General features: G+C 45.3%; 1 protein-coding gene across 5 annotated transcripts in view; it reads right to left on the bottom strand.

Moving 5' to 3' along the window:
• The window catches only part of CFLAR (CASP8 and FADD like apoptosis regulator), a 621,840-nt gene that overhangs the window by 218,972 nt on the left and 382,967 nt on the right, over positions 1–19,901 (bottom strand). For all 5 annotated transcript variants that reach the window (XM_069615454.1, XM_069615451.1, XM_069615453.1 and 2 more), the window contains one exon: positions 459–510. In XM_069615454.1, coding sequence (XP_069471555.1) covers positions 459–510 — 52 coding nt within the window. The remainder of the gene's footprint in view (positions 1–458; positions 511–19,901) is intronic.

Below are 19,901 nucleotides of genomic sequence, written 5' to 3'. Positions count from 1 at the left end.
ATAAAGTTGACCGTCATTGCTAGCTGGAGAGTTTAGGGGAGGCTCAGTTTGCAGTGTTGATCTATGCTGCTCAGGTTTCATTCCTTACTCATTGTTTCTCATTTGCAGAAGCACGTTTGCAATCAGAGCACTAACAGTACTAAATGTGCATGAGGAAGGGATCCAAACCAGTGCAAGGTTGCGTTGCATCTATCATAAAGCTTAAGAAAATACAAAATAGATATAATTAAGCCTTTCCCTCTAACTCCATAGACTGCACCTCTATGTTAGCGCTCTGTGGACCTCCCATCGCAACTTTAGAGTCCCACATAAAGGCCTGGCTCTTAGAGCCAAGTGCAATGCAAGTGCCTGTTTGTTCCTAGATGCTTTGTTCATGTTGCCTTTGACTTTTGGAAATATCTAGTTAGTGAAAACAGGGAAAAAACAACATGTTGGGCTTTGACTTGCTTTTCACCTACCTGGACAAAGCATTGGTCCATTTATCGCCTTTGCTACTACAGACTCTCTGATCTGCAAAAAATAACAAATGGGCACCATTAATGTGAGAGTCCACAAGCAAAGAGTTAGCAGCAGCTTTGCACCCTTGTACGTCTGGTCAGTTGTCGAAAAGGGTACAAACAAAAAAATGAAGACATTCCGCAATGTACCCCTATACACAGATGAGGTCTAGCCCATTGGGTAGGCCAAAGATTTCCCAAAAGGCCCAGTGCTCTGAAAGGCCAGAAGGCTTGGTATAGAGTCAGTCATGCAACCTTAGCCAGAAGAATAGAGGGGGATAATATTGACACATTCCTATTACTAAAGGGAATCAATTCTGGGTAAAAATGCAAGCCTTGTTCGGAGGGATACAAATACTTGATGGAAAGGGGGAAGAATACTATTTATTTTCCAAAGAAAAAGTAAGTCTATATATGGAGGAAATTGCTTTCCCCCAGTGATCCTCTTCCTGTGACTTGTATTTTTTTTTAAAGAGATGTGCGTGCTTTCCATAGCTGCCAACTAGGGGTTGGCCCAGACTAGGACAAGATTCTTATTTCCAAAGAAAAAGTCAACCATGGGCGTTGTGGTCACTATCTCTATGCTTCATGAAAAGGTACTCAGGAACAGTTATGCATTTACGTCTACAGATTGTTTTAAACGAACTTAAGCAGCACTGAACAAACCCCATGACGTGACGGAATTATAAGTATATGTACCGGTCCTTATCGCCAGCCAAATCTTAGAAGAATCAAAGCCAGAAAAGAAAAATAACTAAAACAAAACAGATTATGAGAAAAAAAACAAAAGCATTATTTTCAAAGAGACATGTTTTCAGATGAAAATGTTACTTATGTGTCCTACTTTCTGCAGCCTGGGATCTTTAAAAAATTCACCAAAAGTGAGGTAACCCATTAAGGGAAGGATCACAGGAACTGACGACAATGTGGCAACCCCAATGGCAATGGACTATAAAACAAGGCCTGCATGGAATTGGGAGGTGGTAAACATCCTTGATGTTTAGTGGATGTAATCAGTGTATAAGCGGCAAATTGTTCCCATAATGGCCTCTGGCAAAGGCAAAAAAACGAAAAACGTCTGGAAGGAGAATTTCTCGCTCCATGGAGTGCAGCAACCAAACAGATCCCTCCGGAACATGCATATAGAGCTCCATCGCCTGATCAGGGAAGGCTCATGTCAGTGCTGGGGCGCACTGATAAAACTGTGACCCGCCTTGAGGGTAAACATGATGACTTGAGTGAAAAAGTTGCCCAACTGATAACCAGAACGGCGACCCTGGATTAGAAGGCCTCTGAAATGAAGAACCAAAACTCCCCAATAGTCCCAGCAGTGCAACAGATGGGCAAAGGTTTGGAGGCATTGATTCTGGGAAACAAGGTCTTAGAGCAGAGAGTGGAATATCTGAAATATGTGGTGCATGCACAGCAAATCTGACTGATTGACCTCCCTCTAGGTGCAGAAGGTGACAACCAGATATCCTTTGCAGCTTCTTGGCTTCCAGAAGTGTTAAGCCTGTACACGGAAGAAGACCCCATCTATATTGAAAAGTGTTACAGAATCAAACAGCGAGGGAAGAACAAAACAGGAGACCCATAAATGGGGACAACGCTCATTATTAAAGTGTCCGATGTTAGTGATAAAGATAGGATCTTGAAAGTGACCAGGGAAATAAAGTCCCTGGTATATCAGAAAAAGTGGATCGTTCTCTTTGCTGACTTGCCATCTGAAACTGAAAAGAGGCAGAAGAAGTTGAACACCCCGAAGAAGAGTTTTCTTGTCCGGGGAGCAAAGGCAGGTATCACACGTCTGAACAAACTTAGGGTTTTGTGGAAGGGGAGAGAATCTATTTTTTGGGGCACCTGAAAACAATATCGGAACCTGCAGCGGAGGAAGGTTGAACCTGAACCACAGACTATCCTGTACAAGTGGTTTCTATTGAACAGTGCGTTTGTATTTACTTATAGCCTTGTTTTGCCTTGTATTGGCTTTCTTGAGTCGGGATCACTGCTTCATTGAGCCTTGTTGGTTGCAGAATCTGGCCTAATGTGGATTCAAAGTTGAGACTTTGTAAATATTTCTCTCCTTTTAAGGGGGTCTTGAAGATAGAGGCCTGGCTTCTGGCGGCACAGAGTCCGTTAAGCACCCCCCCCCCGTAACTATAAGGTGGGCATCCAGGAAGTCCTCTGTTTGGTAAGTTTTTATTTCAATGTGTCTTATGTATGCTGATCTAGTTGTGGTTCGAGGGTCCTTCACATTGCGGGCTCTGCTCAATGTTAATGTTAATATTGAACCCATTAATAAAATACATTTTACAAAAATGGCCAAAACATGACTGCCTCTACTGAGAACAATACTAATAATAATAATAATAATAATAATAGGACAAAAAATGTCACTGGGGAAGAACCCTCTCCTCTATAGCCCCGTTCATGTGGAACGCCCTCCCAGAACACCCAAAACTGAAACCTAAAAACCGGACTTTCAAAAAGTACCTAAAACAATGGTATTTCAACAATTGGCTACAAGAATAAGAAACTCCTCGTGAAACTCTTATCAACAGCCCTCTGCCAACTTCAACAGCATCACAGGTTTGATCCCTGGGTCCGCGCTTAGATACTAGTGGGTATTAAGCGCGTTATAAATAACATATCATACAACACCTTTATCGCCCTCCCCCTCACCATTCCCTTTCCACACTTTCCTTCACTCATATCTCCCTCCCCACCCTACCCTATGCCCCTACCGATCCAGAACCTAATCCTCTACCCTCACCCTTTTTTCCTTCCCTTCACTGCTGGATTGTACCTCTCCTTACCTTAAAGCATCTACCTCCTGCCCCCTTTTTGGCTCCCTCCTTTCTCAACCTTTCTTACCTATCCCCTCCGATAACAAATTCATATTCTCACCCCTACCTGTCCTATCCCCTCAATCGACATCTCAGCAAAATCCTTTGTGGATGCACTTATCCTCCAATTGTAATTTCTCTCCATTTGAATTGTTATCTACCTGGCTGGTTTCTATGAAGGTTTGGCACATTTTAGCCGATTGGCAACTTTATTGAATTTCTTGTCACCAAATTTGCTGTTTTTTTTTTATTAACACAAACAGTGGTGGGCGACTCGCCGCTGCCCTACCCCAATATATACCTTACACCAATTTACCAATTACCGGTTTGTGGTAAAAAAAAAATCAAAGTTAAAAAAGAAATACAGCAAAAACATATTCGGCAAAGTTGCCATTTGGCAAAAGTGATGTATACCACTGGCTGTGCCCAGAGGCTGTAACCAGTACTTGAAAGCCGTTTGGTGAGTTTGCGCTGGTAAACAAAATTGCAAATAAATAAATCTAACAGGCTAAAAGATCTGGGTTATGCCATAAAATATTTAGTCACCCTTGGAAGCGTACATGTCAGTTTATAGGGAAGTCTTTCTCTCGCCTAACAATCGTAATCACAAGCAATTAATCTCAAACAAATTTACCAAAAAGAACTGGCACCATTTGAGTATTGGTGGAGTAATTCCTCCCAACCCATTATTTGAATATAAACAAATATACCATCAGATTGGTACATGCTTTCAATGCTTTAATGCCCCAAATTGAGCATATCTACAACTCTATGGCGGTCATTAAGAGGTTGGAGGTAGCCATGGCGTTATTAACGCCATGGCTACCCCCTTACCGCATACCTGGTCCGGTTTCCCTGAATGGGGAATTACTGGGCCATTCCATCCTTGGAGGACCCGGTATTTCCCCCATTTAGGGAACCCATCCCCATTCCCATTTGAGCCCCCATAGGGCTCAATGGGAATGGGGACCATGCTAACAACGGGCCCGTTGTTAGCATGCTGGTCATTTAGCAGCTCCCACTAGAGGCGCCTGGTAAAACCAGCCGCCCTTAGTGGGACCCGCTAAAGGACCTCGTAATGCGGCGGTAAGGGGTCAACGGCACCGGCACCTTTACCGGCGGCGTTAACCCCTTAACGCCAACCTTGTAATGACCCCCCATGTCTTCAACCTGTCACTGAACAGTATCCATTTACATTAACGTTAAAGAAACTGTAAACGTGCATTCGTTTTTTTCCTCATTATTTTAGTACGATACCATCCATTTGACCATTGTGCTATCTGCCCTTTTATAAGACATAGAAAGGATTTGGTTTATGAGGACAAAACAGTGGATTCATAAAGACATATACCATGTGCCACACAGAAAGACATTTTATGGGATATTCTGCCGCTGTACCCTACGTATATGTGAGAATGACAACAAGACAGGTCTGCATTAAGACTGGAGAACATAGATTCAAAAATCAGACTATAAGATATGTCTACAGTTTTACAGTTTTGACAACCTTTTAATATGTTGACTTACTCAGCAGACATAGACGGGTGCAATCTATGACCTGGTTTTCATCCTTCGTCAGTAACAGACAGATCCACAGACTCAAAGGTGGTTCAAGGGTTTTTATTTTCAATATGTCAAAATCATGTTCCTTTCTCTTTCTCTGGTCATGATGCAGCCAGTATAGACTAATGGGGTTCTCTCTCTCATCACTTGTGTATCCCAATGACTTAGTTGTACTCAAAGGTGACAGGAAACATTCAAACCTATACTCTAGGAAATAGACAACACAGAAAGTATGGAATATAGCATCTGCCTCGGTCTGAACAGCCCGATCAGCTCCACTGGTAGTCATTTAGATTTTCAAATGCAGGCCTCCATTTTTGGAGGAGACTAACCTGGCAACTATAGCCATGGTTACTAGTGGTACAACGCACAACTGTTACTGCCATGTAGGTTAATCACTTGTTTACATGTACATCAAAATACAATTGCCAGAGTGTTGACTGATGGCCAAAAACTGGCACATGTCACCCAAATTCTAAGAAGCTCTGTTGGCGGCCACCTTTACCAAAAATAAAGGTTACACTCTTGACTATGGTACATAAAAGACCAATTGGCATCACAAAGAGTGAGAAACGGAACAGTTGGAGACTGGGCTAAAAAGTGCTTGGACTGTTTCTATTTCTAAACTAAAGAGATCGTACCTCTTAGTGACAACAAAAAGAGGAACCCCTCTGAGAAAAAAGGAGAATAACTGCATCTGAAAGAAGGTTCTCTCCAACATGCCGTCTCCCATTCCAAGTTACGTCTGCAGGCAGTCGGCAGTCTGGAAACTCAAACAACGAGAATCACAAGGATGGATTGGAAGGACTTTAACGGTAGAGTTGTTTTCTTCATATAAGAGGATACAATACAGCAAACAGTTTGCAGGTTGGGTAATGCAAAAACAGCTCATACCCTAGCGTCCTGAGTCCAGCAAGCCCAGACCCTATTCTAGAGAGCTGGGTTCCTGGTGATCACTATCAGGATAGTGTCAAACAAAGTTACTCAAGTCTCATGTAATAAAAGGGTCCTTATCCACTTTTTTTTCTTGTGGTGGGGCCTGGTCATCAAAGACTAGTTATAGCTTGTCCTTGTGCTTTGGTGACATCGGCTCTTGGGTCAGTTGATGGCCTTTATGGATGTTGGACCAATCATGTGTTCAGGGACTGGACAATAATATGGTTCCCTCTCCTTCCATGGGGGGTCTCCTTGGTCTAGCTGCCTCACCTGGGACACCTCACATCGTGAAAAAAGGCAGTTGTGTAGTTCTCCCTCCTATGCTGCAGGCTCTTCTTGGCTTTCCCTGTCTAGTACGATTTGGGCAAGCATCCCCAGCCTTGCCAAGGATCCGATTTTTTCCTCTCCTTTCCTGTGTACCAACTCTAGGGTCTCGGGCCCTACTCAGTGCCACTCTAGATTGTCAACGATACCAGAAAGAGAGGGTGGGTTTCAAAGGGGATATACGCCTCCGACTTGCTTCAGAACGTTTCTAGTACTCCATGACTGGTCCCTACCAACCACTGTTCCCAGGTACTCAGGGGCCCTCTTGCCTTAGCCTGTACTTTCCACCTGGCTTGTGCATCCCAATGGTCCCCTGGACCTGATCCCCCTCCTGATACCGACTTTACGCTCACTCAAACTCCTGCTCCTCTAGCTCTCGCTTTTCCTGCTCTAGCTCTACGTTCTCCCACTCCAACATCTCTCTTTATCTTCAATGAGAACTCTTCTCTGGTTACTCTTGCTCTCTCTTCTCTAATCTCTCCCTTTCTGCCTCCATAGTCTCTCCTTCTCCAACCTCTCTCCAGCTCTTCTATCTCCAACACAAGCTCTCAGGAACGCTTTAACCCCCACAGAACTATTAGACTGGCTCCCTTTCATACTGTTGGATTATGCTTAGTGTGGTACCTCCACACTACTGCTATACCACCACAACACTCCTACCAAGCTACCTCCACACTACTACTCCACATCACACCATACTTTCTCCTCAGTCACCCGTATTTTACTCACTCCCAACTTTCCTACTACCCATTTCACCCCCCCCTTTCAAGCACACTCACAAAATAGCACCACTTTCTCTCACCAGCCAATATCTCACCTATTCAATAAACTACCTCTACACTCCTTTGCACCATCCTTTGTCCTTCCTTCTGGTCTCTTGGTCCACCTCTACACTCTTTGACCTCTCCTGAGCAAGCAAAATCTTCTAGTTTCCTGCACCCTTGTTTATCCTCGTCCCCCTTACTCCATTGGCTCTTCCCTTCTGTTTACGCAGTCCCATCCTGAGAGGTCTATAATCATTAAAATGCATATAACTGTGTTCAAGCACGCTTCTCACATGTGGGCCGGCTAAAGCTTGTAAATGTCGGCACACAAAGTAAAATATTCCAGTAAGTGCAATGGTTCTCAAAGTCTTCTGTGGGATTGCAGTCTGTCAGGGAGCTGCTCCCTGGCTCTATTAAAGGTGAGATTACAGTCTTTGTCGGGGAGCTGCTCTGCAGCTGGGTTAGAACTTAGAAGTGGGCATTGTTTTTTGTTACGCATTGCAATGTTAATGTTAAAGGATATTTGTACTGCGCACTATCACCACCGGAGTGGTCCCCTGGCGCTCTGGCGGCTCTGAAAAGGGAAGGGGGTGGGGGAGGTGTTAGTGGGAATAAACTGGAAAATTGCAAGAGATCTGCAATGTACTTTTGGCAGCCTCAGCCCGGTGGGTCCGTTGGCTGGGCTTGGGGTGTTTTACGGTCGGTAGTCGTCGTGTGCTGTTGTGCGAGTCTATGTGTGGTTTGTTTTGTTGTTGCAGTGTAGTGAAGTTAGTGCGGATTGTTGTACTGTGGGCTTGTGGTTGTGTTTGGTTAAAGTTTGAGAGGTGTATGCAGAGGAGTGAAATTGTTAGTGGATTGGTTAATTGGCAATGCTGTCTGGAAGTGAGGCGCTGAATTTCTGTATTCTCTCCAGGTGGGGTGCGGGAGCATCTCTGCCTCTCTGTCCTGATCTGGGCCGTCTGATACTCACAGTCCCTTTCACACATGGCATCCACTCACCTTCATAACCTTACCCAAGTTTGGCATCAGCCACCTACGTCACACCTGTCTGTATGCGGGGCAGGCAGGCGTTTGTGCGTCCCTTCAAATCTGGCCCAGAGAGCATTCCCAATCCAGTCGGTGCGCAGGACTGACTAGCCAAGGCTCCTCCATCAATATGTGGCGGGTGGTTGGCATTCATCATCTTATTCAGTTCTTTATGCAGGCTATAGCTCCCAGCCACTTCGAAACGTGGCACATGCCAACGCTTGCAATTACGTCCAGGAACGGCACCTGCCTTCATTCACAACTCCATACGGTCAATGCCCATGCCAATGTTCACAACTTAGTTCAAGTGTGGCAAGTGCTAACATTCACACAACTCTATACAAGCATGATACTTGGTAGCAATCATGGGGCGGGTGAGGACGTTGGCTGAAGTTGGCTAGGGATGCTGATTCCTGTTCTCATGGGTGCCGCTTGAGTCCTATTCGGTGTTGTCAGTGTCATCCTAAATTTAGTCATCCTTTTCTTTGTGTTTCGCGTTCAGTTGTGTTGGTTTTTCAGTTTGAATCTGTGGTGTTGAAGAGCCAGCTTTTTAGTAATTTTCTGAATTGTAGGTTGTCTTTGATGTTTCTTATTCCTTTCGGGATGTTGTTCCAGGTTTTTGCAGCTAAGTGGGAGAAGGAGAAGCACCCACGTTTTTTCTTAAGGTATGGTTTTTGTTCCAGGCGGATTTCGTTGCTTGATCTGAGGAGTCTCGTTGGCTTGTAGATTGTTATTTTCCTTTGTAGGAATTCAGCTCCTTGTCCGCTGATTGCCCTGTGTGTTATGCACATTGTTTTGAAGGTGATGCAATGTTTGACTGGGAACCAGTGCAGTGTTTTTAGGGCTGGAGTGATGTGATCTCTTCTGGATAGTTTGAGGAGCAGTCTGGCTGCTGTATTTTGGATCCGTTGTTTCTTCAGGAGGTATTCTGGTATCCCGAGATGGAGGCTGTTTCCATAGTCGATTCTTGACATGATGAGGGCAACGATTGTGAGTGTTTTGTGGGTGAAGGAGAGGAAAGGTAGGATTCTTCTTGCTGTGTGGACATTCTTGATGATTGCATTTATTTGTGGTTCTAAGGTTAGGGTGTTGTCCATCAGGACTCCCAGATTTTTTACTATCTTAGATGGTATTGGTGCAGATCCCCATTTCCGTTGGCCATGGAATGTAGGTGGTGTTGGTTTTTGGATATTATTATGATTTCTGTCTTTCCTGGGTTGATTTTCAAGTTGTTGGCATTCATCCAGTTAAAGACTTCTTTTAGACGCTCGATTAGGGTTGAGTGATCGGCTTGAGTGTCTTCGATTTTGTAGATGATTTGAGTGTCATCTGCGTAGTTGTAGCATGTAATGTATTTTTTGAAGATTCCGATTACTGGAGTCTGGTAGACGTTGAAGTACAGTGGTGATAGTGAGGACCCTTGTGGTACTCCACAGTCGTTAACTCGTGGTGGGGGTTTGAAGGGTTTTAGCCATACGGTTTCTGTTCTGTCTGCTAGGAATGATTTAATACAGAGTAGTGCCATGTCCGTTTTGCCTATGTCTTCTAGTCTATTGGTTAGGGTGTCATGGCTAACTGTGTTGAAGGCTGCGGAGAGGTCGAGCAGAATCAGGGCTGAGGTTGAGTTGGAGTCCGTTTCGTTTTTAGGTCGTCCCAGATGGATAGTAGTGCTGTTTCTGTTCCTCTTGCGCGTCTGAAACCGACTTTTGCTTGGTCTAGCAGGTGGTGTTTTTCTACGTGTTCTTGGGTTAATTTGTATACGTAGGTTTCAAGGAGTTTTGCTGGGTAGGGAATGTTTGAAATCAGCCTGTAGTGGAGAGGTCTTCTATGTTGCCACTTGTGTTTTTTAAAAACGGTTTGATATATGCTGATTCGAATGCTCCTGGTACAGTTCCTGTTGCTAGTGAGAGATTTAGGAGGTTTCTGTAATATTTTGATGGCGTTCCTTGTGCAAGGATTGATTTTTAGATTTCAGGGGGGCAGGGATCAATGGGAGAGACGGCTTTCTTTCTGTGTTTTACCAACAAGACGAATGCCTCTGCTGATATTTCAGGAAAGTTTAGGAGTTTGTGCTGTGGCTCTGTGTTAGGTCTGGTTGGTTGAATGGTGTGGTTGGTTTGTCTTTTTTGTATGATTTGTCGGATGTCGTTGATTTTGTTCTTGAAGTGGTCTGCCAGGTCATTGCAAAGTTTCTCTGAGGGGTTTGGGGTATTGTCGCAGCCTGGTGGGTTTCTCGTTTCTTTAATGATGTAGAACATTTCTTTTTGTATGTTGGTGGCATTGGTGATTCTGTCATCATAATGCCTTCTCTTCGCCTTTTGTATTTCCTTCTTACATGCGCTGATTTATTTCTGGAACAGTATTTCTTTTTGTCTGGGTTGTATTCTTTACTACATTCAAGTTCCATCTTCTTGTTGTCCTTTTTCATGGTGCTTAGTAGTGGGGTGAACCATTTTGTCATTGCTCTTTTTTTGATGGTGTGAATAGGGCTTTTTTTCCAGGGTGATCTTATCAATTGTATCAGCAATCCATTTGTGTAGTAGCTCCGCTTTCCCGTCTAGGTCAGCTCTAGTTCTATAGTTGAGGGTTTGGTCATCTCCAGTTGTTCGAATAGGTTGCTTGCTTTCACGCTTTTCCAGTTTCTTTTTGTGGTGGTTGTGAGTTTGGGGGGTTGGATGCAGACTTGAGTTGGTAGTCTGATCACGAATGGGATGATGAGATGGTCGCTCTACAGTATTTGTGGTGGTGCCGTGGTGATGGGTTTTTCCTTGGCCAACACTGCGTCGAGGGTGTGTCCTGCCGAGTGTGTTACCCCTTTGACCAGCGGTCGTAGTTTCATGGTTGTAAGTTGTCCAATCAGCGAGCTTTGGGAGTTGGCGCAAATGTTTTCAAACCAGATGTTGAAGTCCCCCAGGATGATTAGACGTTCGTGCTTGATGGCTATGTTGGTGATGGCTTCTATGAAGTTATCGACAAAGGTTTCAACGTATGGGGGTGGTTTGTACACCAGGATGAATGTGATGTTGGTTTTTGGGTTTGCCGATAGGTGTACGACCATGGTTTCACAGTTGATGATGTTGAGAGGTTCATCTGTTTTTATTTTCAGGTGTCCTTCGAATGCTATTGTGATGCCTCCTGCTTTTTTATTTTTTCTGTTTACTTGAAGGCATTTGAAGTTGGCTGGGAGGCAGCTTTGGAGTGTGATTTTGTAGTTGTAGTCCAGCCATGTTTTTGTGATGAATAGGATGTCAATGCAGCTGTCATAGAGTAGGTCAAAGATCTCTGTTGAGTGTTTTGACATGGATCTTACGTTTATTCGATTGCAGTGGAGTTTTGAGGTGTAGTTTGGTTTGGGCTTTATTGTTGAGGTTTTCTGATCGGTGTTGAGGTTTCCTTTCTGGTCAATCTCTAGTTGAGATGTTGGTAAAGGTGCGTCTGTGTCGTCGAAAAGTTCTTTGAGCTTCTGTCTTGGGTTTTTGTTTTCATCAGGTTCTTCTTCCAAGAATTGTGGGTGTCGAGTGGAAGTTGCTTTTGTTTTGGTGATGTAAGGTGTTATTGCGTCAATTATGTTTTTGTTGTTTCTAGTGTTGTTTGTCCTTCTTCTGCGTGGTTGCGTTTGGTTATCTGTTGTTGCTGATTCTAGCGTTGGGTTGGTTCGTTCTGGTGACCGGTTGTTTGCGAGGTATAGAGTTAAGTAGAGGGATTTGTCTCTTCTCTCAGTGTTGGTTCGGTTTCCATTCCTGTCTGTGGAAGTGTGTTCTGCATTTGTGAGTCTTTGTTGCTGTTCTGGTGTGTTTGTTCTTTCTTTTCCTTTCCTTCGGTATAGGTCGTTTGCATGGCATTTTAAGCTTGAGATTTGTTTTGGTCTTCATTTTGTTTGTTGATGGCGAGTCAATGTTTTGCTTTGGTCTGGCTGTCTTGTGGTGTAGTACTGGGTGTAGAGAATTGTCCGCTACAAGTTTGGGTTCTGTCTGTAGTTGGTGTTGTCAGCTGGTGTTGCCGACTTGTTCAGTCGCTGTCTTGAGTGATGTTAGGGAGAATTCTCTGGTTAGGCTGAATTTCCCTACCTAGTGAGTCCCCCAGCAGCTTTGCTGGATTTCTGGGGTTTAATTTTTTTCTCCTGCCAAGAGTGAGACTCTTTTACCCTCACTCTTGGACATGTTGAAGTGTGTTTTCTTGGTTAAACCTTGTGTTGAATGGGCTATGGGGTCTTTTACTCCATAGGGCCTCATGTATTTTTGTGATGTGGGTCACACAGCACCCTCTGTGCCGTGACCCAGGGGTGTCCTAGGGACTCCCCAACATAGACTCCATACCCTGGGACTGACTACTGTCTCCCAGGGCATGTAAAGTCACCAAAGACTTTGCTAGTCTTGAATCCTGAACAGAACCAGTACAAACCATCATATTGTGGACGTACTGGCTGGGGCAATTCGATTGCCCCAGGGTCTGTTAGTCGAGGGGGCACGTCTCCGTCCCCCCTGATCGAGTTTTGGCTGGTGGCAGTGGAAACTACTTTTTATATTCGACCGCGAATATTTCCCTATGGGATTTCCCATTGTTTTAGGCTAACACATTTAATTATTTATTTACGGTAGCCTTAAACATACCGCCGGTTTATATATTTATTTTTATAACTCCGGTTGGGACTTTTTGCCAAAACTTGATTCTAAAATGGCGTTGGTGTTCGCCTCTGTAACTCTGACCCAAAGTGGAGCCCTTTGTTCCACTTTTGGCGGGCTTCTCCACAGAAGCCCTCCAAAGTGGTGCCACTCTGTCTGGGGTACTTAGGAGGGGTGGAGGGGGATTTAGGCACCCTGGACTGAGTTACCTTGGTAACTCAAGTCGCACTCCGTCCTGATTGGCCCAAGTGGTGAGCCGCCCGGCTCACCACTTAGCATGTTTGAGTGACAGCTAGGCTGGGTGAATGGGGGTTTGCTGCATAAAAGCAGGGCTTTGGGGACTGGGACTTCAGAAGTCGCCACAGGACCAAGAATCCGACGAGGGAAGAGCTGAGCCGACCTGCTTCGACGACACCACCCGGTGGAGCCCTGCTGAACCGTCTCACCACTTTTTCCCGACGACCGAGGAGAACTCTTAACGGAGTGGCTCCTTCCCTTGACTGGTGGGGACAACCAGTTTTCGCCTTCTTTCCGTCCTTTTGAGGTATCTCGTGGCCGCCTTGCCTGTGCCAAGCACCCCGGCATCCGGAATACCACACTTTACCCCCATACCGCGAAAGTCGGTACCAACCCTTTAACCGGAGGACTCCGCGGCTGGTTTCTTCCCGGGCAGTGCTACGACCTTTCTCTTCTGCTCTTCAGCGAGATATTCTTCTCCCCTGACCGACGTCGAGCCTTGCTGTCGCTGCCTGGAACAACTGCCCCCGCTGGAGGATCCTTTCCGCTTAAGGTACTGTGTTCCGCCTGGCTTCCCTTGCTACCGACTGTACGGGGTAGATTTAGTCCCCGGCTTTCGAACCTGGGAGTGCCTGGGACACTTTGGCTAAACTTTCTGAGCCACTCTAAACTCTTTTTGACTCTTTGCAAGACTTTGAATCTCTAACTAACAGTGTGATCTTGGGCACATTTTCGCTCCGGCTACTCTAAGAGTGGGCCCTGCCTAGTGACTTTTGCTCACCTGTGACTTTATTCTTCTTTAAGCCTATTGCAAGTGTTCTGGACCTTAGAGTGGTGTGTCTAACCTATTTCTGCTTTTTCTCTCCCTTTCTTGGAAACTACTAGAGTGTCATCTAACGTTAAGCACTCACCTCTGTTTTAATTAAGTGGTGTTAACCTAGAGTTGTCTAGATAGGAGAAAGGATTGAATTTACTTTCAGTATAACTGTGTTGAAGTGCTTTTACTATATCTTTGCTAGAGTGTTTTTAACTTATGTGTATTTTAAATAAATAACTATATACTTTTGAAACCAAGCTCTGGTCAGTGTTTGCTTGTGCTATTGTGTTTTGGTACATATTGTGTATACTTTACATACTGCCTAACTCTTCTTGAGAGAAGTCTGACTGCTCAGCCACAGCTACCAGGTAAATCTGGGTGGTACAGACTGCTACCAAAGGGGTTTACTGCTCTACCTGTAGTCTTAAATCTTTTGCAGTGTTCCCCAAGGGAACTGCACAGGTTTCTGCCTAACACTGGTGTACAGCGGTGGGATTTGTATTGAGTATACATTTTATTGTGCTTTAGATACCTTAGTGCAACTAACCACAAAGCTTAGCACTGAAAAAGTAAAACCTCTAACATGTCAGTTATAGAAAGCTATAGTCAAGAGTCCCTTGCAGCCAAAACTGCTGATTGTTTAAGAGTGCTCTGTAAACATAAGGATCTCCTGACTAAGGGCAAGAAAATGGAGCTGATTGAAAGATTGTTAGCTAACCAAAGTCTGGGTGATGGTTCAGAGGAGCCTACCACTCCAGCAACTGTAGATGACAGTATTGAAGTTAACATGGAGCAAAATGTTGATGTTTCTGAGGAAGAGTCAGAAGAGGAGGGTGAGGCTGTTGTAACTGTCCCCCCTAGGCCTCTGCCTGCTCTACCTGCTGTGCCTACTGGACCTTTACCAGGTCCCACATTTAGTCCTCAGTACTTTGAACTGGAGAAAATGAAGCTAGAATTGGAGTATAAGAAACTTAATGCTCAAACTGACAAAGAACTAAGGCTAAGGGAAATGGAGCTCAAGTATGACTTAGAAATGAAGAAATTATCTGTTGAGAATGTTTCTCTCTCTGGCTCCTCTAGAAGTTCCAGTCCTAAAAGACCCCGGATGCCTAAAGAATTGGTTGGTATGTATGAGCCTAAGTTGGATGTGTTGGATTGGTTGTCTCTGTTTGAATATAATCATGGGCTCCAGAACATCACAGGAAATGACTTACTCACCTGGTTGTTCTCTAGGCTTCCCCCTGTTGCAACTGATGTGGTAATGGAGATGGGGGAGGAGGATAGGAAGGACTATGAATGTGTGAAACTAGCTTTGATAGCTAGGTTTGGGAAGACCCCTTCCCAGTATCTTAAGAGGTTTAGGAGCCTCAAAAAGCATGATGGTACCCCTTGGGCTACCTGGGTGAATGAATGTTTGAAAAACTTAGAGGGATGGATTAAGGGTTACAAGGTGAACACTTATGAAGGTATGAAGAATTTGTTTATGTTGGAGACTATTTATGATGCCTGCTCTCCTGAGCTCAGACAACACTTGGCTGATTCCAGGGAATTAGATTCCCGGAAGCTAGCTAAGGCTGCTGACTTGTGGGTTGCCAACAGGGCCACTCACAAGGATTCTGGGGTAACTCAGAAGAAGGATGGGGAAAAACAGTCTAAGAAGGACTCCAAAGAGAATTCTAATACTACAAATTCCAAAGAGGGCCCCAAACAAAACTATAAGGGTAAGCCACAAGGGAAACCAAATCAGGCTAGTGTACCTTCTGGTCCCAGACCAGAAGGAGGTCAGAACAAGCCTCCATTCCAGCGAGCCTTTGGCTCATGCTTTGTTTGTAAGGCTACTGACCATGTGAAAGGAGATCCCAGATGTAAGGGTAAACCTTCAGGGGTCCAGCTTGCCTCCTTAGCCTTCGCTCCAGAAGAGGAAGTACATATGGCAAGTGGAAACTTTCTATTACTAGCTGATGAACCCACTGGAGTCTCAGCTAGTGTTTCTTTAGTCTCTCTGGGGTTGTGGGAGCAACAGAATTTAGATGTCTATAACTCTATCCCAGATAATACTAAAGAGTATTATAAGGACAGTGTCCAGGTGAATGGTCAGGAGACTCCTGCCATTAGGGACACTGGAGCCAGCATAACTGTGGTGGATGAATCATTTTTCAAGGCAGAGGATGTTGCTAAGGCACCCAAATGCCTCACCAAGTTAGCTGGTGGGCCTGTGCAGATGTGTCCCCAGTTACCAGTTCTCATCCAATGTAATGATATGGCTGTAAAAATACCTGTCAGTGTACAATGTGAAGTGCCAGGTAGGGTTCTGTTGGGTAATGACCTCAAAGCTCTTGGAGTTGTATCTCATACCCCCAGACCTCCTAGCAAAAGGTTTCAGGAACTCACAAAACCTGCAAGGGAGAAAACCCTGAGAGGGTTATCTCAGGAGATGATGACAGAAATCACTCCTCTACCACTGGAGCAACTTACTGCAGTAACTACCAGATCAGGAGCAAAGGGGCAACCCAAGACTCCTAGGAAAAAGCCAGCAGCAAGCACTCCAGTGCTTCCAACAAGGACTTCCCCTAGGTTGTCCAAAGTTACACCTGTAACTCCCCCTCCAGCTGAGGCTGAGAGAGAGGTACAACCCTGTGTGGTTGAGCTAGACTCTGAGGAAGAGCTAGAAGGAGGCCCCAACCTTATTGGAGATTTGGACCCTGAGGACCATCCTGAGCTGCAGTCTTTACTGGCAGAAGGTGGGCCTAGCAGGGCAGCTTTTCGTAAGGGGCAAAGAGAATGTCCAACTCTGGAGGGTCTCCGCCACCAGGCAGCTTCTCAAGCTGATGGGCAAGAGCCTGGGAAGTATAGGTTGCACTGGGAAGATGGCCTCTTCTACAGTGAACCCACTGAGTCTGAACCTGGAGACTACAAACGCCTTGTAGTCCCACAAGAAAACAGACAACAGTTCTTACAACTAGCCCATGAGATACCTTTGGCTGGCCACTTGAGTTTCAAGAAGACCAAGGAAAGGCTCTCACTCTACTTTTATTGGCCAAAGATGGGGGCTGAAGTAGATAGATATTGTAAGAGCTGCCATACCTGCCAGACTTCTGGTAAGGTTGGTTCCAAGAATGTGGCACCTTTAGTGCCTCTCCCAGTTGTGGGAGTCCCATTTGAGAGGGTAGGGATTGACATTGTTGGTCCCCTTGATCCTCCAACCTCCTCAGGCAACAGGTTTATCCTTGTTGTAGTAGACCATGCTACTAGATACCCTGAGGCCATTCCTATGAGGACTGTTACAGCTCCGGCTGTGGCTAAGGCCCTCCTTGGTATTTTTACCAGGGTTGGGTTTCCTAAGGAGGTAATCTCTGACAGGGGGTCAAACTTTATGTCCCACTACATGAAGGCCATGTGGAAAACCTGTGGAGTTACCTACAAGTTCTCAACCGCCTACCACCCTCAGACAAACGGGTTGGTTGAAAGGTTTAACAGAACCATGAAGAGCATGATAGGTGCTTTAGAAGAACCCCTTAAGAAAAAGTGGGACCTTCTACTGCCATGCCTTCTCTTTGCTTATAGAGAAGTCCCTCAGGAGGGAGTAGGTTATTCTCCCTTTGAGCTTCTCTATGGCCATCCAGTCAGAGGTCCATTGGCCCTGATTAAGGAGGGGTTGGAAGGTGCTCCTCCCCTCAAGCCAGTCAGAGTGACTGACTATGTGATAGGTCTCCGGAGGAGAATGTCACACATGATGGCAGAAGCAAGTGACAACTTGAAAGCTGGTCAAGCCCTGGTCAAACATTGGCACGACCAGAAGGCTAACATGGTTGAGTTTACTCAAGACCAGCTAGTTCTAGTTATGCTCCCAACAAGGCAGAGGGCCTTGCAAGACAAATGGATGGGACCCTTCAAGGTTGTGGGAAAACTTGGAGAGGTCAACTATCTGGTGGATCTGGGCAGACCCAGGGAAGCTCCTAGAGTCTTCCACACCAACCGACTAAAAGCCTACATCTCCAGACCTGATGTAGGAGCCTTGCTCCTAGCTTCAGCTGCAGAGGAGGAAGAGAGTGAATCTCTCCCTGATCTCCTCAGAGGTGTACCTTTAGATGAAAAAGTTGAAGGAGTCAATCTCTCTTCAGACCTGACACCTGAGCAACAAGAGGAGTGCAAATCTATGTTAAATCAGTTTGCCTCCCTGTTCTCACTGTCACCAGGCTTGACCCCTTGGGGCCAGCATGAGATACTCACTGGTGACTGTCTGCCAGTCAAAAGCAGAGGATACAGAATGTCGGAACATATCAGAGCCCACATCAAAGGAGAGGTCAAGAAGATGCTTGATCTCGGGGTAATAGAGCCCTCTACTAGTCCATGGTCTAGCCCAGTTGTGTTAGTACCAAAGGCAGGATCCAAAGACTTGAGATTCTGTGTGGACTATAGAGCTCTAAATGCAGTCACCAAGACTGATGCCCACCCTTTGCCCAGGACAGATGAGTTGGTGGATAAACTTGGTGCAGCCAAGTACCTCAGCACATTTGACCTGACGTCAGGCTATTGGCAAATAGCCCTGACAGACCATGCCAAGGAGAAAACTGCATTTTCGACCCCAGTTGGCTTGTACCAGTTTAAGGTCATGCCTTTTGGACTAAAAAATGCACCTGCCACATTCCAAAGGATGGTGAACCAGGTTCTGGCTGGGATGGAAGATTTCTGCATGGCATACTTGGATGACATTGCAGTCTTCAGCCACTCCTGGGAAGAACATGTAAACCACCTAGGACATGTGTTGCAGGCTCTGAAACAGGCCCATTTGACAATCAAAGCCAGTAAGTGCCAGATTGGTCAAAGTAAAGTGGTCTACCTTGGACATGAGGTAGGAGGTGGAGAAATAAGGCCTTTGCCCAGCAAGATTGAAGCTGTGCAAAATTGGACAACACCAACTACTCAAACCCAAGTGAGAGCTTTTCTAGGCCTCACTGGGTATTACAGGAATTTCATTGAGAACTATGGGACCATAGCTTCTCCACTGAATGTAATCTCCTCTCCCAAATTCCCTAAGAAGGTAAAATGGAATGAGGAGTGCAATCAGGCCTTTGAAAAACTGAAGAGAGCTCTTTGCCAGGCTCCAGTATTGAGAGCTCCTGACTACCACCAACCTTTCATTGTACAAACTGATGCTTCCAATGTAGGTATAGGTGCAGTTCTAAGCCAACTGGATGAGAAGGGTAGGGAGCACCCCATTTGCTTCATCAGTAGGAAACTGAAGGATCCTGAGACAAGGTGGGCAACTATCGAAAGAGAATGCTTTGCTATTGTGTGGGCACTGAAGAAGTTTAGGCCATACTTGTATGGTTCTACTTTTGTTATTCAGACTGACCACCAACCCTTGAGATGGTTAATGCAAATGAAAGGGGAAAATCCAAAACTATTGAGATGGTCAATCTGCCTGCAAGGGTTTGATTTCACCATTGAGCACAGGTCAGGGTGTCACCATCAAAATGCTGATGGACTCTCTAGGATGTATATCATCGACTAGAGGTATGAGGTTCATCCAGGAGTGGATTAAATCCTCCTGTCCCTTAGTCTGGGGGGGGCGAGTGTTAGGGAGAATTCTCTGGTTAGGCTGAATTTCCCTACCTAGTGAGTCCCCCAGCAGCTTTGCTGGATTTCTGGGGTTTAATTTTTTTCTCCTGCCAAGAGTGAGACTCTTTTACCCTCACTCTTGGACATGTTGAAGTGTGTTTTCTTGGTTAAACCTTGTGTTGAATGGGCTATGGGGTCTTTTACTCCATAGGGCCTCATGTATTTTTGTGATGTGGGTCACACAGCACCCTCTGTGCCGTGACCCAGGGGTGTCCTAGGGACTCCCCAACATAGACTCCATACCCTGGGACTGACTACTGTCTCCCAGGGCATGTAAAGTCACCAAAGACTTTGCTAGTCTTGAATCCTGAACAGAACCAGTACAAACCATCATATTGTGGACGTACTGGCTGGGGCAATTCGATTGCCCCAGGGTCTGTTAGTCGAGGGGGCACGTCTCCGTCCCCCCTGATCGAGTTTTGGCTGGTGGCAGTGGAAACTACTTTTTATATTCGACCGCGAATATTTCCCTATGGGATTTCCCATTGTTTTAGGCTAACACATTTAATTATTTATTTACGGTAGCCTTAAACATACCGCCGGTTTATATATTTATTTTTATAACTCCGGTTGGGACTTTTTGCCAAAACTTGATTCTAAAATGGCGTTGGTGTTCGCCTCTGTAACTCTGACCCAAAGTGGAGCCC

The sequence above is a fragment of the Ambystoma mexicanum genome, chromosome 9 (assembly GCF_040938575.1).
Source record: "Ambystoma mexicanum isolate Mex_15411 chromosome 9, UKY_AmexF1_1, whole genome shotgun sequence".
Classification (NCBI taxonomy): Eukaryota; Metazoa; Chordata; class Amphibia; order Caudata; family Ambystomatidae; genus Ambystoma; species Ambystoma mexicanum.
Note: the sequence above shows the minus strand (reverse complement) of the source record. Positions and strands in the feature narration are given on the sequence as shown.